The 23,578-nt window shown below is 38.8% G+C and overlaps 1 protein-coding gene across 4 annotated transcripts; it reads left to right on the top strand.

Moving 5' to 3' along the window:
* The first annotated feature begins 2,731 nt into the window (after window positions 1-2,731).
* Window positions 2,732-22,247, top strand: EBAG9 (estrogen receptor binding site associated antigen 9). 4 transcript variants are annotated; one of them, XM_037380471.1, is made up of 8 exons: window positions 2,798-2,911; window positions 8,941-9,115; window positions 10,026-10,123; window positions 13,443-13,521; window positions 13,724-13,882; window positions 15,241-15,348; window positions 16,376-16,467; window positions 21,709-22,247. In XM_037380471.1, exons 3-8 carry the CDS (start codon window positions 10,041-10,043, stop codon window positions 21,827-21,829), a joined length of 642 nt encoding a protein of 213 aa, XP_037236368.1. In that variant the 5' UTR covers window positions 2,798-2,911; window positions 8,941-9,115; window positions 10,026-10,040; the 3' UTR covers window positions 21,830-22,247. The 4 variants fall into 4 exon arrangements, with proteins under 4 accessions (XP_037236367.1, XP_037236368.1, XP_037236371.1 ...); XM_037380472.1 differs by lacking the exon at window positions 2,798-2,911 and adding an exon at window positions 7,554-7,739; XM_037380470.1 differs by lacking the exon at window positions 8,941-9,115 and having other exon boundaries at window positions 2,732-2,911.
* Window positions 22,248-23,578: the final 1,331 nt, after the last annotated feature.

The raw sequence follows: 23,578 nt of genomic DNA, 5'->3' as shown, positions 1-23,578 counted from the left end.
ACCTTTAGAGAGAAAAGAGGCATTCATGACTACTTGCCTACTTACTTTGGAAAGGGGACACATTTTCACACACACTAGGACACACATTTGCCTAAACTTAGGCAAACTTTTTTGACAGTACTTAGATTTTATGAAAAATAGCTGGATAGGAATACTGCAAAGGAATAGAAAATGTATCTAATGATGGAACTTCTCCATCTCATCTAGAGTTTCAGGACAGTTAACAATGAAATTTCAAAGAGCAGAATATTAATTTGTAGCAGCAGTATAGACATTTACTTCTGAATTTTATAGTAAAAACCTGCAATTTTTCTGTGGTTGAAATTATAAAAACTTTATTTTGACCAGAATCAAACACTTGTTGAGGGTAAAATCTCTTCTGCAAATGTCAAGCTCAAGTTACTGCACAATTCAACAGGACTGTAACTGAGGAAAAGTACACTTAGATAAAAAAGCTATTCATAGCTTTAACAAATTACTGAACAGTGAGAGAGCACACAAATAAATGAAGTGCATATACCAGAGGAAGAGGAATTCATATCGAAAGAGGGACTGTTTCCCTTTTATAGACAGAATGACATTATTACATAGAAACATGAACATATTGGGATGGCAACTATCCAGTGGCTGAGGTAGAAATTGCTTTAGATGTAAAGACATGACACTAGCAAGCTTGCAAATTGTCAGGTGAGGTGATTGGTATTTGTAATACCTAACACCTGTAAAAGAAAATTAAAAGCACTAAAAAAAAAAGAAAGTAGTTCCCTAATAAACTTTATTAGTTTACTGTAGCAGTACTACATTTGCTGTGGCAATGAAATATCTAAGATTTAAGAAGATCTCTTTGGGAAAACTAATTGATCCAAAGGAATCCAAGTTAAAAACTTAAGAGGTAAGGGTTAATGACATTTTTGAACAGAGAAGTATTTATGCTTGCAAAATTTCTTTTAGAAATTTTGTTTATATTATTCCTAAATTTGAAATTGCAGAATTATGTTTTTATGAAGACAGTTATTTTTCATTAGTGATCTGCCAGTTTCCAGTTTTTTTACCCATTAATGTAACAGACACACACAGGTCTGTTGTGCACTTAGGAGGACAGTGTGGGTGAGCCACTCTGGCAGTATTTATATTAAGTATGTATGTTTATATGCATATTTTGAAATGTTTCATTCTCACTGTGGCATATTTCCTATTGAGTATATAGTCTATTAAGCCAAAACCTGAACGTGTCCTTGAAGGAAATGTCACTAGCTTTCTTCATAACCTGACCACCCCTAGTGTGCCACGTTTGCAGTTTTGCTTTTATGGGTAAATGCAGATGAAGATTATTTTCCAGTTGCTGCTTTAGTCAGAAAAGTATTCTGAAAGGTGTTACACTTTCAAAATCATAATCAAAAGGTGCTACACAAATAGTTTTGAAATGGTGCTTAAACTTAAAACCAGCATTGCATATATTTTCTCTTATTGAAGGCAGGTTCTGCAGAAACAAGGGTGTCAGTCCCCACCTGAGCAACACCATAGCAGTGCTGCCTTTCAGCTTGGCCACAGCTGACTCCCTGTGGACTCTATTGATTCTGGACTAGCAGACTGACTCTCTAGTTTATCCTCAGATCTGCCTCATCACCAGAGGCCTGCCTGACAGTCTGGAGTCTGAGCTGCCTGAGCCTGCCCTGCTCGGGTCCTGGTTGGTAAGGCCCCTGCCATGCTGCCAGCCACATCATGCTCTGCTTCTTGTCCCTTTGGGGCCTGCTTCCTGATCGAGAGTTGTGGAAATCCAGTTACAGTGTCTGTCAGGACATGGGAAGAGGGAAACAAAAGATCCCTGTGTGTTACCAGTGGCTCCTGACAAAAGCCATTCTCCCAGCATCCATCTCCTCACTGCCTGAACCAACAGTCCAGAAAACAGTGGCTAGCGTGTTATCTGTACTGGCGTAACGGGAGGCCTTTAAGGGAAGATATTTTAAAAGAGTAGAAAGAACTGGGTGGTGTGGTTTGCAGTTCAAGGGACTTTTTATCAGCACTGCCTTAGAAGTTGGACTGGCCTCCCAGCGAGAGAAGTGGACAAAGTCTCCCTTCACCTCATCTACTGAGGCTGTCAAATGCAACTAGGGGTATATGCAGAGCTCTGGAAAATCTTACATTACTTATTATCTCCCTCCTTCCCTTTTCTGAGCATCAGCAGTGAATCAATACACCATACAGAGAGGCCGGCCAGTTAAATGCACAGGCACCTTTTGAAGCATCCGAGTGAACAAACTGCCACACTGGCAAGGCCCACTGCCAGCTGAGGCTACACCCTGTCAGAACCTACTTCAGCATTTTTTTTTAGTAGGTTCCAGATTTACAGCTCAAAATCCAGCCAACCACATCGGAATACCTCTACAACAGACACTACAGACCAAGGCTTATTTGTCATAGCTCCCCGAAGTGACAAAACGCCCAGCTCAGGGTGCCCCGGGGCCAGGCGGCCGCAGCGGGCGGGAAGCGAGCAGCCTTCCTCGGGCCGCGGCGGGGCAGGAGGGCGGGAGAGGCTGGAGGCTGCCGGCGGGGCGGGCCCTGGGGCAGTCCTGCGGGCCCGCGCTGTGTTCCGAGCGCTGTCCCCGCAGGGAGGCCACGTCAACCCGGCGCGGCGCCTCGGCAGCCGCCGTCCCCGCAGCATTGGCTGGGCGGTAGCCGCGGGCCTAGGCGCGAGCGCCGGTTGGCGGCGCGAGGGGAAGAGGCGCGGCCGGAAGGGGCGGGCCCGTCTCCCGGGTGACAGGAGGCCGAGATGGCGGCGCGGGAGGCGGCGGCGAGGTGGTGCGCGCCTGGCTTTGAATGAGGGGCGGCCGGCGAGCGCGGAGGCTGCGGGAGCGGCCGCCTCGGCCCCTGGCGCCCCGCGCCCCACGAAGAGCCCTTCCCCGCGAGGCAGGTGAGCGGGGAGGGCCGCTTCCTTCACCGCCGGGTGCCTGCTTCCGTCTCGCCTCGCCTCGGGGCGGCGGGGCAGGGGGCTCGGCCTCAGCGCCATCCCACGGCGGGGTAGGCCCCGGTGGAGCTCCCTCAGTAACACCCCCGCCCCGCGCCCCTCCGCGCTCGGGGGCACCCCGTTCCCGGGGCGCTGTGGCCGCCGGCCCCTGCCCCGCGGCCCTAGCCCAGCGGCCCTAGCCCCGCGGCAGGCCTGCCCGGCCGGCTCCGGCAGCGCGGTGCCCGCGGCCGCCCCTTGGCTGTGGCGGGGGGGCGGGAATTTCACGGGCGGGGAAAAACACGAAGTGACCGCCTAGTAGGTTGGCGGTGTTTGTGGACGTGGAGGCTTGGCGCCCTGTGGAAAAGGATGGAGGCGAGGAGGGGCACGTTCTGTCAGAGCTGGCAGATTTAAGCTTTTTTTTGTGTGTGTTTCAAAGGGCTCTGTGGGACCACACTGCGTGGGGTTACCTAGTCTGAAATTTTTCTTTGTTCTTGCTGACTGACAAATTGTGTAAAACTTTATGGGAAAGTTGCTTAGCATGCATTTACAGACTTAAGAATCTCTAATAGGTCACAGAAAACTTAAGTACTACCATCTGGCTTCAGCGCTGTCTCTAATAATGCTCAAGCCTGGACTGCTCTGTAGAATGGTGGGGCACTACTTCATGGTCATGAATTCACAATGTAAGTGCCTCAGTTGCACATTTAATGAAAAATAGTATAGCTTGCTGCTTTATAGGCCTTCTGAATAATCTCGAAATACAGATATGCCCTGTAGAGATTTCATTAAGCTCTCTTGCACAGCATGTCTTGCAGTGTATCTTGATTGAAAATAGCTGGTGCTTGTTGAGACTATGGATGTTGCAAGATGATTTTGTAGTAGTAGCAATGAGAGTGTGTTAATTTGTTGGCTTTCCACGTAGCTACAGATAACTTTAGTCCAGGATGAGTAACAAGCACTGAAACAGAACTGAGTTCTCTTGAACTCTGGTTCTGTGTCAAGAACTTGGCCAGTGTTATGAACTGAGTTACATGAATTAATGTGTTATGTCAAAGATTTCTTGCAAATGTGAACAGAGTTGTGGTGTAGTATCACAGAATTGCATGACTCCAATCTTTGTGTTCTGTATGCTGGTTTTCAGAAGGCAGTAGTATATATAGATAATGAATTGTCAAAGAATGACTGTGACTAGTCGGTGGATGTAAACTTTCTCTTTTAATTAACATTGCCTTGAAAAGTAGAAATAATTTTAATTCAGAACAGAAGGCCTCAAGAGTTCACATTAACAAGATTGGAATTATTTTCTTGGAGAGGCAGGGGTGGGATGAGGTGGTATTACTATAGAAGTTTTATGGCTCTAGGAGTAGCATGTTTAAAAAAAAAAAAATCGGAAAATCTATGTGTCATAAAACAGAGTGTTGGGTGTCTAGGAATAACTTGGGAGTCACCAGCATGCATCAGTTTTTACTGCCTTTAGTCAGAAAGATGAACATTCAATCTTCTGCAGCCTCTGATACTCTTGAAATCTCTTCCTGGTTTTGAGCACCATGGATGACTTAACTCACTCTCATAAATCATAGGCAGGGTAGTCTTCCCTCCCAGCTACCTCAAAACAGCCTAGTTAGGGTGCTTGCATGGAAAGCTGGAGCATTAGTATTGAAACTACAATACCTGTTACGGACATTCCCCAACCACCTTGCCTCCTGTCTTCCCTTTGGATTCTGCTCCTCTCTCTACTGCCATAGTAGCATGGCTTCAAGGTTCAGTCATGTTGCAATTTAACCTATTCCTTTATCAAACTCAGTGGTAAAGGCATTGACCTGCTAAGTTTTTTCCTCCTCCCCAAGTGTTCCCAATGTTATGTTTCTATATAAAGTGATTGGAAAAAATGAAAAACAAAAAAACCCCCACCAAAATCAACCAGGAAGAAGGGAGTGGAACCTCCTTGTTAAGTGACAGAATCTTTGTTGCTGTCTCTGAAATGCAGGAGATGCTGGTTGTGTCTTTCAATACCTGACTGAATGCTGTCCTGAATCATTACTTTGCCTAAAATACAGAATATCTTTGTGCATCTTGTAATGTATGTGATTTAGAGGAGGGTTTGTGTGCTTGAAAATAAAAAGGGTTTTTAGCTCTATCTACTAATCTTCATAAGATTTCATCTCCCTAAAAACCTACGTGGGCATCTTCAGATTGATGTGGCCATTCTACTTTTGTAAAGTTTCATACAAAATGAGCTTTTAAGAAATCAGATCCTTGCCGCTGAAACTTTGGACTAATCTTACGGTACTTCCTAGGGTTTTATCAGCTGTTCTAGTGAAAACATACTGGTTTGGTGGTGCTTTTATGGAGTTTTGGTGCTGACATATGTAAGCACTCAAGGCCACATGAAGTTTTTTGTACTAGGAAATGGACTACTCATTTTGCTTTAGAAAAGTGATGCTTTTCTTGTGGCTAATTATGTAAATACGTAGTTGGCAGGGAACCTTTCAATTTCAGAGAAGTTATTTTTAGTCTTGATTTAGGTGCCATCCTTTGGCTTTTTAGCTCACTGTGTTTAATATAAGTTAAACTCACTGCTTCCAAGTTGTCTTCATGTATTCATTCCAGAGTCACAGATGAGCTGATGTGAAAGAAAATGATCAGTTCACAAAGCACTGATAATTCAAGGCAGAAAATCCATTTTGAAGATGGTGATATCTAGAGAAACTGCACTGTAGAGGAACAGAGGAGCGCAGGATAGGTGCTCTAATACAAGTATTTTGACATCTTTTTCACTGGCCGTAGGAGGTGAGTTCACTAGGAGAAAACAAGTCTCTAAAGCTATTTTAGTGCCACAAAGTGACTTTATTTTAGAATCAGCTTTGTCTCTTGAAATACTGTTTAGGTGGTGTTTGTATGTGCAATTAGATATAAAAGAGGTCAGTTGAGGTGGCATGTGCTTGTTGTGCAGTGATGGCCAGTGAGAGTCTTGCTTGTTGCACCATAGTTGACTAATTCAGGTGGACTGTGCATGCTGTGGATAATTTGCTGGCTAGTGTTAGTGAAGTCAGAGGTGCCAGGAGTTCGAATAAACCACTGCTGCAAGGTGAAAGCAATGTTAAAATGTTCGAGTTCAATGAACTTATAGGCTTTCCCCTCCCTTCACTATATTTCCTTTATGGATTCATAAGATGGTTTTGGGGATAAGTTGCCTCATTCTTCTGACTTGTGTCTAATGTGTTTAACCTCCTGCTGCTGCCATGCTTTAATAATTTCTGTGCTCATCTCCTGTATGAGCAACTGATGTGACTTCTTAGCCGTAGAAGGCAGTATGAGCTATGAAAGTCAAACTCCAGCTAAATTTGGTGTCTGTTACAAAATTGTTGCATTGACTGCTAGAATTAATTAAGATTCATGTCCTGATTTGTTTGTTTATTTATATCTGTTGTAATGGAACTTAAAAGTTCAGTTGACAGTAAGTCTGATAAATGTAATACATTAGAAGCAATCTCAATAATGGGAGAAGGAAACTTCTATGCCATTCTACAAATGGGAGACTGGGGCATGCTATGCACAAGAGTATATCAGGCTGACAGCTCTATCAGACTTTCTGAATTCTAGTCCAGTGTTTCACCTTTGCCTCCATTAAGAAATGTTCTAGATTTCTTGCTGGAGCACTGGCACTTTGTATTGTAACTGTGCCATCCTATATCATAGTTGGCTGCCGATATAATTGTAGTTCCTTTTGGTATTGATTATCAAGGAGAACAAAGGGAAGAAAGGAAGGTTATGGCTCTGCCATTTAGCATTGCACTGTTCAGTATTTTTTCCTATTCATGAGTTAAGGAAGATACATGGCTGTGTGTCTTTCCAGTGTTTGAGAAAGATGGACAAGAAAAGAATGAACACTTTGTTTCAATTAACAAATTTAATGTAATGCTATCAGGTGAATTGAGTTTGCAGTGAACTTGGGAAATACTAGAGTTCCATTTATACAATTGCTTTGGAACATGAAATTATTTACCTTTGAGAAAATCAGTTAACTTAAAAAAGAAACCCAAACAAACCCACCCCCAAACAAACAAAATCCCCAAAGGCACAACCACCCCCCTCAAAACCATTAGCTAACCTTTAACTTTTCTTTTTGGGTAATGCTATCCTTAGAGCAGCAATGCAAATGTTTCAAGTACTCTTTCAGACACTGGGGAGAATGCTTGACTTGTGCTAATCTTGAGCTAGTAATTGGTTCAAGATTCTGTTTTAAACAGCTTTTAGCATATTATGTCATATGTTAATTAGCAGTATTAAAACTAGATACACTGGTGAAAGTGCTTTTTAAAGGTGGATGATTGCTAATACTACTATGGCTAGCTATTAGTGTATTGTTGCCCAAACTGATTGTACACTACAGATTGTCAGGTGTACAGAGCTTAACTTAATTGGGAAAACTGCAATCAAAACTCAGAAAAGAGGCAGGCAAAACAGTACTTACTGTCTTAAAGGGTCTAGCGCTGCCACAGTTGAAGTGAAATGTAGCTCTAACACAAATATGTTATGTGTTTGTGTGTGTGTGTCTCATAACTGAAATTTTTGCATGACAGATAGAAAGTGGAGAGAGACAAGTTACCTGATTGTTACAGAGCATGATAATGGCTATTGAACCCTGCCAAACAGGCATACTGGTGATATTGGAAGTGTAATCACTCATGTATAGGAATGACATGGGAGAAATGGATTAACTTCTGGTGGCTAACTTCACAAGCTTGCAAGCCAAACTTCTTGTGGATTCTGGTGTTTAACTTTGCATTGAAAGGTCAGTACAGTATACAATTTGATATATGAAAAATGGAGATGAGCTGAAAAACTGGGGATTTATATACACACATACATACATATATACATATGTAACTGACACTTCAACATTGTTTTGGTTTCAGTTTTGTGCTTAAGTAGTAAACTTCCCAGTCCTTTGAATTTAGGCTTTGGTAGACTCTGAAAAAATAACATTGAGCGTGCAGAAGTTTTTCAGTAATGGTTGCTTTGTAAAACAGCCTTTTCGGTCAAGTTTGGTTTTTAATTTAAGATCTGTCTAGACTGTGGCAGTTAGGTAGGATAAAGAGTAGGGATTTTCGACTCTGCCCCCAAGCTGATAGAAAAGTGAATTCTGTTAGAGTGGAGTGAGCTTCTAAACAAGCTTCCTTTCAGAAAAGATGTATCTTTGTTCTCATTTCAGCAGGTCAGCTGTTCTTGATACCTTAAATCTCAGGTAAATGGCTTCTAGCTGACTCTTAACAGCATCTTTCACCAATTCAGTGTTGGTTTTATTTCTACCTTTAGAGCAAAGAACTGTCCATCTAGTTACTATCCACTGTTGTTTCACTAACTTCCACTAGTTCTGCATCCTTCACATTCTTGACTGATGCATTCTCCTGTCACCTAGATATTGTCAAAATTGGTTAGGAATACTGTCCAGGAGGTTAGGAAGTGCTTGAGCACAATATGAAATTATAGTCTTGTCTTTAAAAGCTAGGCATGTTGTACTGCTCTTGCTTCTTTGTAGGAGGTTTGACTGTTGCCTTTTCCTGTTAGATGATGAGCCCATTTAATACCCACTCTTGTGTAAGGTTGTCTATGTTTTTAAGTCTCCCATGAAATGAGATTAAGACAATGCTAGTGTTGAAGTAGAGGTGAAATGTGTCCTATTAGGCCTTTCTCCTGAGCCGCAGCTTAGTAGTGCGATCTGTAATTTGGTCTGTAATTTGGCAATTACTCATTGATGTAAGCCTTCCATTTTAGGGTAATAAGGGCCTGTTTGTTTAATAGCCACCTTGTATGATTTTTGCAGTGGCAGACATTCCTAATCTGAACCATATGTGAAGCAATATCTCCAGTACTATATTACTGCAGTGTTTAGTACTAGTTATATTATCTAGCAAATGAGCACCAATAAAAAATAAATCTAAGCTCCATGAAGCTCACAAATCCCATTATGTACTTTTTAATAAAATTCTCAGGGCAGTATTGGAGCAGCCTACCTAATGATCCACCTTCCTGACTCTTCCTAACTTAAAGCCTGGAACATAAAAGGTGATTTAAATGCCATAGCGTATTTGAAATCAAGCTGTCCTTCCATGGAATACTCATGGCCTGAGGAAATGTCACAGGGCTGCCTTCTCTTCTCACCAGGAGGTATGTTAAACTTGTAACAAAAAGTGTTAACGAGTGTAGATGTATACAATGAAAAGCTCTTTGTGAAGTCTAACCTCTTATTCTTTATTCTGAGATCTTCACCTGTAGAAGAGAGAAAAGGGATTCTTGAATTATAGCAGATCATCCTGACTCAGTCTGTATCTATGTGAGGGGATCTTTTGGAATAATGTGATATTCTGAGTATAAATTCCCTGGATTATCAAATTGATACTGAAAAATAGCTGCCAACATCTGTGGCTTCAGCCAAACACAATTTTTTTTTTCTTGGCTGGGTTTCCTAGCATGGCATAGGAATATTGATAGATCTAGGGGTTAACTGGTGCTGTAGTGCACACACGATGAAGTCTTTGCTGGTTTTTTTTTCAGTGAGACTACTAAAATAAATAATATTTGTTTTCATCATACATTTCCATCAAAATGGAAGCTAAATTTAAATGGCCAATTTTGTTTTTTAGCTTAGTGACTAAATTTATTATTTGTATATGCAAGACTTGCTCAAGCAAATGTGAGCTTCTTTCTGATGATTATTCTGTTCATACTTTTCATTGCTGGTGTTCAATGCCATTGTTAGTGTCTAAAACAGGTCAGCTGTAGTCACTGCAGTTGATTTACCTGCACTTCCCTTTTAGAAGTATCTTGAACTGTGACTTTACCTATGATTATGTGCTATTTCTCTAAAGGCTGTATACATTAGATACTTGTGTTACTTACATCAGTGAAATGTGCTGATAGTAGACAGGTAGTGTTTTTGTTCCTGGTACCTCCTTTCTTGTCTTGCATTAATACAGTTTCACAGAAAACTCCTTGCTTATCAGCAGCTAAGGAAATTGACTTTAAGAACTATGTAAAGATGTATAATCCTCTACACCTAACTTTTTTTCTTTTGCAGGAAGGGTTTCCCACCATGGCCATAACACAGTTTCGACTCTTTAAAATCTGTACTTGCCTGGCAGCAGTGCTTTCTTTCATTAAAAAGTTAATATGCAGGTAAACATGTCTTTTGGTTATCTTTTAATTTTTAATTGCAGGTTCTTGCACTTCTTTCCTTCTCTCAACACTCACCCAGCACTTTTCCCCGTTCTGATTTTACTAATGGCAAAATGATAAGCCAGATAAAAACTTAAGTCAAATTCATTCTTTAATCTGTATGTTCCCTCAGAGTTAAAAAGTCTACGTAGTACAGTTGTGAGTGTATTTTGTGGTATGATAGCTCTAATGGGGAGTGTTTTCTAAACAGCTGTGACAGGGTTTTTGCCTTTTAGAACTATTCTGTGTCTAACTTTAAGAAAAATTGTTCTCTGCTTTTTCTAGAAGTACTTGGCAAGTGATATTTTGTTTAAGAGATACAGTTAACGGTAGCATCCACCCAGTCATCAGTCAGAAGGCTTTCATTATAGAAGTGATTCTTATCCTGCTTTGTCAAGAAGCAGTTGCCTGAGACTTCAGGTTCTTCTACCTACTGAAGGTTCTTTGATTCTTTCAGAAGTTTGGAGAACAGTAATTAAAGTTCAAGGAAACTGCCTTTTTGTTTGTTTGTTTGTTTGTTAATTAACAGGACTGATTTTTTTGCTTAGTCTTGTAAGTTGTATGTAGTGTTCTTTTGAGTTGTAGGCCCGTGAACACAGCAGTGTGCCACCTAGGAGCATTCAAAAACCCATCAAGAGTTATGGTTGTATAATAGGAGAGTTCAATGGTACAGTAGCACAGTACCAGAGTTAGATCTTCTCAGCACTGTGCTGTCATACAAACTATTGCTGCTTCTTGCCACTCTTGCAGTATGTTGTTTTACATAAACAAATAGCAGTCTAGAGAAATGTATTCTACCTCTTGTGTATGATGACTACTACCTTGCCAGTGAGGTAAAGCATATGTGGTAGACACAAAGTAACTGTTTATTTCCTGTTCACCTTTACTTATTCCCGTAATAAAAGGAAGCTCTCAACTGATTGGTAAATTCACTACAGATCTAGTACAGGTTTAAAAAGATATATTTTAATGCTGCATACAACTGTGTAGATGACAACCTTAGTTCTGTGATTTGAATTCCAAATTAAATTAAGAATAGTTGCTGTTCAGTTTCTAAAAGAAGTCAAACACTTGAGTTGATGATAGCTTCTATGTTATGTTGCCCCTTCTTCTCTCGAGTGTTAAGATAGCTTTTATAAGCAGATAATTGTTTAGTAGGTGTAATGACAGTATTTTCCTCCATTATTCAACTTCTGAATTAACTAAATCCTTGAACAGCTAAGGGAGTAAAAAGTAGGAGAATTTTTCTTCTGTGAATAACAATTAGTTGAAAGAATGAAAATGTAAGATCTTTCACATAAGCAAGTCAGAGGATCAAATATGTTCAGTCCGTTAACTGCAGATGTTTCTCCTCTTGAATGTCAGCTGCAAAGCATAGCTTGACTAATTTTGTTTTCCTGTAATGCACACCTGCATGTAAGTATGCCTGTTAACCAACAAATGTGATTGAACTAAACGTGCATTTTAATTTACTTACTTAGTCTACATAGTTTTATTAGTTTTTCATTTAAACAAGCACCTGTAGAGATTGTGCAACTTTCTAGTCAACATAAACCTGACATATAGTACTAGTCATCTCTTTAGTTAGAACTTTTTTTGATAAACAACAGCCTGCCTGAATCCACTGTTTCCAGAAAATAAAAGGTGTAAGTATATGAGGTAAAACTTCATTCTGTTTAAAATCTGTAGGTATCTCTCCAGCTGAGAAATCTGGATGCTGCTAATTAGCAAGGAGAAACCAAGAATTCTTGAGGCGTTTGGCATTCAGAGCAGTGATCAATATCTAATGATGGTTGTGACAAAACTCTTGCTATAAGCATCTTGTTACCTTTGGAGAAAAAGAAGTGGAGATGTGTAGCCTTCCTTAGTACTGCCCTGCATAGCATATTCTTTCACATGTATGACAGGAGCTTTTTCCTCCCACCTTCACCCTTGTCAGTGTAATAGTTTTGGCTAGATGAGTGTTTGTTACTTGCTGGAGTCTTCTAGATCATATAAATAGGGAAATATATATAATTGCAGAAGTGTCTTTAAGTTGTACAGATCTGAAGTAGGATGTTTTCAAGTATGGGTTTCCGGTAGTCATCAACTAAATCTAGTCAGCCAGAACTGGAAGTCTCTAATGTGCTTGAGACAGCAGTGTTTTCACCTTCCTTTACCACTAAAATGTGTTGCTTTTCAGCTTAAAGGAATAGTTTCTGAAGGGGCTACAGTTAATTATATAAAGCTTGAAAATTTGGTGATAGCACCTGATCTTTTCCTAAGGAAGAATCTATTGGGCTTAAAGTAAGAAAAACAGATCTAATCACTCATCAGCATGCATCAGAGGTACTGTTACAAGCAATTCAGCTGTTCTGTGTCGATGGTAGAATGTTCTATAATAGCAAAACTAATGGGTACAAACTTCAAATTGTACTTTCCCAGTTTTATTCTCATCAGCAGTAATAAATAAAACTTAACTTTTTCTGCATAACGTCAATTACATAATTGCCTTGCTATAGGAGCTTACATTCCTTGGGGAAAACATGAGCATGAGATTGAATCTTGTGTTGTAAAGCTTTAAAATATTGTGAATGTCAGCTAAGAATATTATTGTGATCTTTGAATGCTGTCACTAAGTAAGTATGTAGGTAGTTTATTTGCAATGCATTAGTGTTTGTTTTCAGTTAAAATTATTTGATACAGTTGCTGAAATGCTTTCATTGAAACAAAATTCTTGAAGTGAGTAGATGCATGTATTAAACAGAAACCATTGACTTGTGTAACCTTGTACTAACTGTTTAGACTTTGAAAAAGTGCTTCAGGGGGACTTCCAAATCAAGCAGCTCAGAAAGTGGTTTGTTAGACACAGCTTAGCATCTAAGACAAGTAGAAACATTTTTCAGTTTGCGGTAGAAATGGTTATCTGTGGACAAATGTAAATTGATAGTGTTTGCTTCACAAGCACTGACAATCTAAAAATTGTAACTGACTGTATGCAGTTAACGGAGTTAATTTGTCCATTTTCATATTTCTTAGAGTTGCTTCTCCTCTATTTCCACTGGAGTTTGAAAAAAAATTATGCTTTTTGAAATTTTTGTGAACACTGTTTAAAATCATGATGAAACTCCTTTGTTTAGCACACTTGTACTGGCAGTAGTTAAAAATAAGGTAGTTGAAGCAGTTAATGTTTTAGGCATGACTATTTTCAGTAGCGCTGTTCTCAGACTTGCTTTTTGTTTTTTTTAAACTTAGTGCTCATGTTTTCAGAGCTTGGAGGAATCCTACATTTTTCTTTCAGGTCTGGAAGAGGGAGAAAGTTAAGTGGAGACCAAATAACTTTGCCAACGACAGTGGATTATTCATCTGTTCCTAAACAGGTAATTGCTTAAGTGGCAGGTCACTTAATAAGTAATCGCTTAACAGAGTGATTATGCCAGTCCTGCAACAGGTTTGGTATATATCTTAGAATATTATGAGGTATGCCACATAATATTAATATCTTATAAGTATCTTAGCAAGATATAAAGACAAGTTTTTACTTGCAGATAATATTAATTTGTACTGTATACTTCTATTCAGCCTGAAGTGGAAGACTGGTCTTCATGGGATGAAGATGCACCTACCAGTGTGAAGATTGAGGGTGGCAATGGTAATGTGGCTGCTCAGCAAAATCCTTTGGAACAAATGGAACCTGATTATTTCAAAGATATGACACCAACCATAAGAAAAACTCAAAAAGTAAGTATTAGACTTTCCAAATACACTTACAGAGAGTTTTCCTTGCTTTAAAATAGGCTATAAGTAAATTGGCAACTTATGAAAGATGCTGCTGGTAAAACTGTTTCCTATTGACATGAGAATAGGTGCTGATGTGTAGTTTAACATGTCCTGTTAAAAGTACTCTTTGAGATCTTCATGAATGTGATGCTAGTTCATGTTTACATCTTCAGTTTTAATGTTAATGGTAACTGATGAATAATTCCTTAGTCTGAAGTGTCTGGGAAGCATAATGGAAGGACTCTCAAGTCTCTTTTAATTCTGAAAATGGAACCACTGCACTAAGGTACTTGTGTTCATACCCTTCCATTATTTGAACAGAGACATTATGTCCTGCTCTACTTAAGTTTGAGGTAGCAGCACTGGTTTCAGAAAACAGTGGTTATTTGTTTCACCAAGTTATACTGGGGAGGCTGGAATTGGAGAGCTGATATTTCAAAATAGGTCTTCAAATATCTATTTTTATTATGGAGGCAAGACAGAAGGCCATATCCACAAGAGCATCAATGCCATAAATAAATGCTGATTAAACTGATGGTAATTGCAAGTTTTGTTTCTATGTGGAAATCTTCCAGCTGCATACTTGCAGGGCTCTGAGTCAAGTAGAAAACTTTTTTCACAACAAAGGCAGTCACGTACTGGAGCAGGTTGCCAGAGAGGTTGTGCAGGCTCCACCTCTGGAAGTTTTCAAGACCCAGGTGGATAAGCCCTGAATACTCTCGTCAGCCTCAGAGCTGACAGGGCTTTGAGGAAGATGCTGGATTACAGACTTCCTGAGGCCCCTTTCAATCTGAATCTTCCTGTAGTCCTAGGAACTGGAGAAGATACTGGGGTCACTTCTGTACCTCTAGGATCTGCAGTATTCTGTGTACTGAATTTTTTCTAAGGATTTTGATCTTTAAAAATCTGGGGAGCAGAGGAGGACTGGGGAAAGATAGATTTCTTCTTTTGTCCAATGACATTTTTTGTCTATTAGAATGAGCTTCAGGTTCAGAACGAAACTCGAAGAGTCCATGCTGTTTGAATACAGTGTACTGGGTTTGGTTTAAATGTAGCTCTAGGGGTGACTGCAGGCACCATGAAGGATGACGTCCAGAACCTGAACAGGTTTGAGACAAAGTGCAGTGTTGTGTAGCTACCTTCACAGGCACAGAGTTCTATGACCACCAAGGAATCTGTGCAGTACTTTGACTTAACAAAGTATTTGTAAAATATTTTTTTTATTTGAAAATACATAATTTTAAAAATATAAATTATATATAAAAAAACTTTGGCAAAGTACTTTGACTCTTTGTTCCTTTTTTTATATATATTTTCAGATAGTTATTAAAAAACGAGAACCTCTAAATTTTGGGATTCCAGAGGGAAACACAGGATTTTCTAGCAGATTAGCAGCTACACAAGATATTCCTTTTATTCACCAGTCTGTAAGTATGCTCTAAGTATGGATCTTATATTTGATAGTTAAATGGCTGTTCTGTAGGAGAAAGAATAGTCTAACATGTGCATTGTGGGGAGGAAGAGGAATAGTTATGAAATAATATAAATCCGTTTCAAATTGAGTATTTGATGCAAAGCAATGAACTAGTTAGTCTAATTTTAACTGACATTCTATGGAGAGACTTAACAGATCAGTGATAAAAAGGTAAGAAGCTTCCAAACACTTGAACACTTGCAAATTTTTTAAAGCAAAGGACCGTACTTTTTGTGTACTTGGATTCTATGTGATAATTTTATTGGGTTTTTTGGTGCGTTGCATGGTTTGTTTGTTTGTTTGTTTTTCTTTTAAGGCTCGGGGTTACGTTTGCTTTATTACCTTGGACCCATTTTTAATTTTCTGCTTATCCCTTCCTTTCTGGAGGGATTGTATTCTAACAGCCTCCTAATTTTTGCTCTTTAGCCTTTGAAAAAATAGTCTAGTGACCTAATGGCCTGGCTGTTTATAGGGCTTGCTTTCCCTCCCTTCCCTTTTGCCTCCCTTACCAGTGCTTCTGCTTTGATTAATGTAGTGCACAGTGGCGTTTAGGCAGAAAGCAGTGCAGAATGGTCATTCCTTAGAATGTTCATGTGAAAATAATTCAGGAAAAGACATCTAGTGGTTGAAAGCAGCCACTCAAGTGACATTGGGTACACAGACATGTGGATGTACATATTGATTTGTCCATGCAACTTCCAGAAATCTCTTACACTATCTACTCATTTCATCTGCTCAATTTATCTTCTTCTTCCTAAAAATGCACTCCAGAACTTTCTTCCTTCCTTTGTTACCCACCAATAGAATCCAAAAATACCTCCCAACAATTAACTGGAAAAATTAGAGCAGGGGAAAATGCATAGACAATAAGCTGAGAAGTACTGTCATATCTTAAATATTTCTGGAATTCTGAAGCATTAAGGATAAAAATGTGTTGTATCTAATTTTTCTATGTGCTTAGTGCTTCTCTTTTGTTTCAGCCTGAACTGGGAGACTTGGATACTTGGCAAGAAAATACTAATGCCTGGGAAGAAGAGGAAGATGCTGCCTGGCAGGCAGAAGAAGTTCTTAGGTAACTAGAAAATAATGTAACACCATGTAAACTTTTTGCATGTAAAAGAATCAAATACAGGTTCGTTTGTTGTAACACCTTTTGCTAAGTGCTAAGAATTGTTAAATAATTCTTAAGACAAATTATTTTTATACATCTAATTATGTATCTGGTACTTGGCAGAATATATTTTGGATCTAATTGGTACAGTAAATGAGATAATAGGGGAAATCTGAGAATCACTGGAACATTGGAACAACGTTACCCACTCCCCCTTCCAAAAAAAAAAAGCCACAAAAAAACCCCTGAACCCGAAAAAACAGCAACCAACCGACAAAGCAACTCAAACAATGTGTGTCCCCCAACCTCAACAATTTATTGTATACAAATAACATGTTTCAACTTGATCAAGTAAAATACCACTGGATGTCCTTATAAAAAGGATCATCATAGCAATGTGCTGTAAAGTAAAACCAGCTCAGAATAAAGGTGATGTGATAAACATGTTCTTGGAATCTGTGTAGGGACTATGCTTTTCCAGCTAACTTAACTAAACTAGCTGATAAGGCTTGAATGTAAAATCACTGTCTTGCACAAAGTTAGCGTGAATACTTCATTTGTTCCATTTGTAGGGTTTTTTTCCCCTCTTAACACAAGGAAGGAGTATGGAGGGTAAAGAGATGCAGATTGAGTTTAAGTTAATCACATCCAATGGCTTCAATTGGCAGTGACTTACATTAACCTGCTTCATTTCAAGGTTTTATCAAACTTTTAATTACTTGCTAGATCATCAGATAACCTGCCTTAGATGGCTCCAGCTTCCGAAATGCTCTTGTTCTGCTCACAAAATCACAAATACATGGTTTAAGTGGGACAATAGTGATAATATGAAATAAGGACGTGATATATTAAAAAAATCATTCTAGAACTGTGAATCTTTAAAGGAAAAATATTTTTGCAAAAAAAAAGATGATTCTGGTCAACTATTTATTGTAATATTTGGGAAAATCTACTTTTTCAATCAGTAGAAAGAAGGCAGTCACCAGCACACTTTTGATGCATTAATGATAGCTAATGAATTCAATCAATTCTAATTCTCTCAACCTTGCTCTGCAGCAGCTTAATATGTGAGAATAGGGTTGTAATACAAATATTTTCGTAAACTTAATCAGATACCTTTGTGTGTACATTCTGGTCAGTGTCTTGCATTTTTTTCTTTTTTTAACTTCAATACTGAAACTGGTTTAGGTTTTGTCTTTCAATGATGTATCACAGAAGTACAAGCTTTGTTGTATGAATGATGTGCCTTTGGGCTGGTTTTATTCCAGGGAGAGTACCTTTACCCGTAAATAATATTGATAGGCTCAGGAAGATATTTAATCTCTAAAGTGCAATCTAGTGAGACTTAATCTATGATGCACTAGACAAAGAAAATGAAAGGCAATGAAAGATACTGCTTTTTTTGAACTGAGAAATGAAACAAACTGCAGAGGCCACATTGTACTTTACTTAACCCTTGCCACATTCCATTACAGATGTTTTTAGGACTATGAAAAGAAGTACTCAAACTTTCCAAAGCAGGGATTTATCTTAAAAAAATTAGCTACTAAAAATAAGCTGGTGTGTGCATATGCCAGTTTACTTCTGGAGCATAAAATTTGTGTAGTAGATACTTCCAGGATGGTCAAAGGTATATTGTGTGCCGATTGTCAGATTCATGCTCTAGAACATGTAGTAAAAGATCCTTCTTTCTTACTTATGAGGTGATAGCAGTGGAGTTTTCCCACAAAATCCATTTTTCAGAGTGTCATTTTATTTGGTTGAAGCTGTTCTGAAGATTTCAGCCTGACATTTTTATAGTTGAAAGGCTTCAGCTTAAGTGGCTGATTTTTCATAGAATTCCTTCCTGGCCTCATTAAGAAGTATCAAACTTGTTTAGAAGGGACATGTATGTGTCCAAATATTTCAAGTAAATAGAAGGAACGTGGTCAGGCCTGTAACTGTGTATTACATACTGCTTGGCCAGTTGTGAATGGCCCCCTCAGTATAACTGATGATTGTGTAAGCTGTATCCCAGTTGTGTGAAGTAAACCCTTTGTTTTATTTATAGCACATCAAATTAAATATTTTTCTGTAATTGAGGAAAGTGCTGGCTGATTTTTAGCAAGATTGATAGGAAATGCCTTCCGACTTTACAGTTTCGTTTGCAGTAGACATCTGTGGTATAATTAACATCTGACGTTTGACATAAAGCTTAAGTACAGTACTAGAGTACTTGACAGGCCTGGCTCTACAGACTAATAAGGAAGTGATCTGGCGTCTCTCCTTAATGTTATAAGACTGCGTCTTGGTCTACAAAATGACCTGAAGATTTCAGACTGCTAAATGGGGGACAAAGTCCCCCTAACCCTACAGAGCATTAATGCTGAGTGTACTCCAGCAGTGCTTTTTAAGAATGAAATGTGTGTGCAGATAAAGTAAGGATTACTCTTAGCTAGCTGTGTCTGGGTACCTTTTGATGCTCAGTTGGTATTCAGAACCGTCTGACTAGAATAATTTTTGTGTAATAATTGAGCACTGATCAATAATGCGAAAATGGGCTGTGGCCAGCTGAGTAGCAAAGAAAACTCTGTCCTGTGGCCTCTCTGGTGACTTATTGCATATGCATACCAGTTGAAACAAGCATGTATAGTAAACCAAATGCTTCCTGGAATCATAGCGTGCTGAAAGACAGTGCTGAGGTTGAAGGCTGTATTAGCTACTAGTGCCTGAGAAGTTCTTGTGGTCTGTGTTTTGGGGGGATTTTTTTTTTTTCTCCCCATTCCCCAACAGGTTCTGGACTGGAGTGCACTGAATTTTTCCAGTCAGTGATGGTTCTCTGTAATGGATGATTAATTGGATTTTGAATTAATTGAAGTTATTTAGAACTGTTTCTTCTGCAAATTGTAGATACCTATCTGCACCTTTAGACTTTCTAATACCAATGAAGTTGTTTTTGCAGTGGGAACAGTTAAGCTAAATGCTGGTGCTTTTTTAGTTGTGTTGAAGACCAAATGGTATGAAATACTTTTATTACAGTTATTCAGAAGGTGTACAGTAACAGTGTTCTGATTATAATTTGTGTTCTGCTAACCAGTGAGAGAGGTTTTTTTGAATGTAACTTGTGTTAGGAATACAAAACAAGGCTGACATCAGGAATGGATACTTTTGTGGTTTAAACAACTTACATAAATCCATCCAAACTCTGCTGAATTCCTTGCTTTGCAACCCAGAAAATGTGAGTCAGAATGGCTGAAGTTTGTCATAGGCTCTTCCTTTTACTGAAAAATGAAAATCTGAGCCTGAAATGTAATAACTTTGTTGAAAACATGCATGAAGTTTGGAATAGCGATCAATGTTTTGAATAATAGACTAAGTAAAAGAGCAATGGAAAGGTAATCACTTTGTGGTAAGCTGCTTGTTTATATTTTTTTGGTGACTTCAGTTCCTTTGAGGTGATGTGAACTTCTCTTGGGCGTAACTGAAGTCCAATAAAAGGACTCGGCCAGCAGAGGGCATGGAAGCCACTCCTCTGTGCAGTTGTGTTGAGCAGTTTATAGGGGGGAGAAGAAACGTGATCTGTGATTTTCCTCACTTCAGAATGCACATGAATAGCAGCATTGCTTCATACGCAGCATTGCTTAACACAACATGTGGCATCTTTGAACTCTACTGTCTCTATATGCTGGCTGCTGCATGTGTAGCTTCTTCCTCTCTGCATTAGTTCAGAGGTGTGGGGAATATAAGGAAATCTGATATACTGTACATTGGCAAATACTATTACTCTGCATATACAAGGCTGACAGCACTGTCAGCTATCCAGGTTTCTGGTGGAATGTAGAATAGTGGATCATGATCTCAAAAAACAGTTTGGGCTTCCATTAACTTGGGAGATAGATCCTGATGTGAATGACTAATTTCATTCTTCCATGACAGACAGCAGAGCAGCTTAATAGAGTATAGGCAAACTTCTAGCCATTAATAACCAATCAAGGGAAACCATGAAGGTATTTAATAAGCGCAGTCCATTTCCTGTCCATTACAAAGATAATACGTAGTCTTTGCACCTCAAATAATGTCTAAGTTTGTGTGCCCAGATTGTCCATAGTTGGAATCTGCCTGAGAAGGTTACTTCAGGTGATGATAGCTTTTAATTCTATTTGACACACTTTAATAAATTACCTATGCACATCCACTAGATACATTGAAAGTTAACTCCTTACTTCCATGTCAACTAGAATTCTTTATTCTCTTCTAATAAGCTTCTTTATTCTTACTGAATCTCTCTTAAATTTCACCTTTTCAACTTAATGAAGTTTCATTTTTATTTTTAAAGTCCTTATGCAAGCAACTTCGGAAATTTTTCATACTTAAACTGAATCCAAAGCAGGATGACCTCCTTATGCCATTCTATTACTACTTATGCGATACAGGATCCAGTTGTTGCCCTTGTACCATTCAGTGATATGTTCTAGCTGAAGTGGGGGAATAAAATTAATGGATTTCTGGGTTTTTTGTCCTTCACTTTAGTCAGCTATATACATACTGAAACTGGAAACTAATTTCTTGGATTCTTTGAGTTAGCAGATAGTGGTATCTGGGGTTTTATAACACTGGTAAGAATTAATGCTAAAAGGATACACAACTGAAGACTTAAATTTTTTTATTTCCTTATTTATATTTCTGCTGAACAATGGAGTACAAAACAGATGCTGAGCATGTAAAAAGGAGTATGAGAAGTTATCATCTCACCTGATCATGAGGAAAATGTAGTACTTCCCTAACAAAGAAAATAATTACTGATGCTTCTGCTGAGGGAAGGGAGGACGCAAATCAGTGTTCTAGACAAGTTGAACTATTTTGGTCTGAAATTGAAAAGATGGGTAATCTTGCTACTCAAAACATTAGCTTCTGCCCCCCTGCCTAAATAGCTCTAGGCCTTACAACTATCATGCACTCTCACTGATTTTACTTACTCTGAGTCTCAGAGAATTTAGTGGCTTTTAGATTGTAAAATAATTGAACAAATATTTCTGCCTAAGACTAGATTAATCTGAAAGGAGGACTTAACAATAAAAGAATAACTGTTCTGAGGCTAACTACAGTAGACTGAACTCTATTTTTATTAGTTATAAAAACCTATTTTTTGACAGGAACTTAAGGTAGGACATGCTGAAAATTGGATTCCTGTTATTTAGCTATTCATGTTTTCTTAACTTACAGACAACAGAAGATAGCAGAAAGGGAAAAAAGAGCAGCAGAACAACAACGAAAGAAAATGGAAAAAGAGGCCCAAAGGCTAATGAAAAAGGAACAAAATAAAATTGGTGTAAAACTGTCCTAACAGAAACCAGGCATCAGTGGCAGTGCCAGTGAAAAAGAGAATTTCAGCTCTACAACATACATATTGGTATTGATTTCAGTATTTCTAGGACTTGAAAACACTGGTTGGTTTCAATGCATTCTTCAGGTCATCTTGGAAGCCAGGATTCTCCCAAAATACCTTGAACTACAAGTAGGTGGTTCTTAAAGGAGAGAAAAAACCCCACAGAAAACCATGCCTTGATGGAATGATGTTTCCTGCAATAGTTCTATTCCAGCACCCTTCTTTGCAGCAAAAGTGATTGAACAAGGATGTTGATTGAAAGACACTCTTAATGAACAGTTCAAGCCTACAGAAAAGAATGTAAATATTCAGTGGTGGGAAATCTACTGTATTGTCTGTGCTTACCTGAAACATGTAATTAAATAGTTTTAAAGAACCCTTTGCTTCCTGCCTGGTAAAGAATGTCTACTATTGCCTTTTTATAAAAGTTTTTATGGATACTTCGGAGTTTTCCATAGGAGACCATACTGACCTGTGCAGAAAAAAATGACTTGTTATGGCGACCTGCAACTCTAAACTGGTAATCATGCTATGGTAGAGCACAAGTTACAGCCAAACACCAAAGTGGATTTTGTGTCCCTTTGTCACTTGCAGCTTCCTGTGCTACCGTGCCCATATACATGCAACACAGAAATGGCTACCAGCAGTGGCGTCACTACACAACAGTGCTGCATGCTGCTCCTTTCTTATAATGGCCGATGTCATGAATGTAGGGGAGGGATTTAATCACTTACTTTATTGGTACATTTGTATTTCTAGCAGAAATTTTACTTCCTACAGTTAGGAAAAAACCCCATCCTTATACTAACACTTGTTGCATAGTTAGTATAACTGAAAAAAAGTGTCCTCCTGTTGATAAAGCTAGTATGAAAAATCTCAGTTCAGTTAACAGCGACTTCTCAAATACATATTTTTTTTTTGTACATTTACTGTATGTGTTTACACTGAAATTCCTCTTGTAAAGTGTGCATGGTAAATATGCAGTTGAAGACAACAACACTTTAATGAAGAAGAAAAGTTTTAACATCTGCTGGAAGAAAAGGTGTATGGGAGGAGGGCAGTCTATGTGGTTCTTATGTCCAGCTCAGAGCTTCAGTGAATGCCTTTTCTGTCTTCTGTTGTGTGGATGTTATCCCTGAATTTGTGGGTTGTATGGATTTCTTGTCTTGTGACAGAGGAGTGAAGATGGCAAGTTTTATGCCTGAGACTTGTTGCCTCTGCATATAAGGAACAACAAAGTTGTTAAAGGATAGGAAGGCATGGGGAGCTATTTGACTAGATCATCCCTGCGTAGAAAAATAGAATTTTTAACTAAGTTGTAGTAGATTCTGATACAAGTTTTGCTTAAAAGGTAAGTAATTGAGAAAACAAGACAGTAAGAATTACCTTTAATGGCTTTAGTCAGGGAGAAAAGCTTTTAAAAATATTTAAGTGTGCTTGTGTTTAAAAATCTTGCAGAAATCAACTGATTTGACATAAAATTTTGGATACAAAAAGTCCTTGAAATACTAAATTATAAAATACTTTTTAGAAAGCAACACTGTGTACTGTTGCGCATATTTTCTGCACAAGTGTTCTGGCTGGAGTTGAATGGATGAACAGTGGTATGGCACGGAAATCTGCTCCTAGCTACACACCTCTAAATATCTGATGGTGGGTGGGAGAGAAGGGGAAGATCTGAATAAGCTTTAATAACAGTCCATGTCT

This window comes from Falco rusticolus, chromosome 3, assembly GCF_015220075.1.
Source record: "Falco rusticolus isolate bFalRus1 chromosome 3, bFalRus1.pri, whole genome shotgun sequence".
In the NCBI taxonomy this organism is placed as follows: Eukaryota; Metazoa; Chordata; class Aves; order Falconiformes; family Falconidae; genus Falco; species Falco rusticolus.
This window is presented reverse-complemented; position numbering and strand designations above follow the sequence as displayed.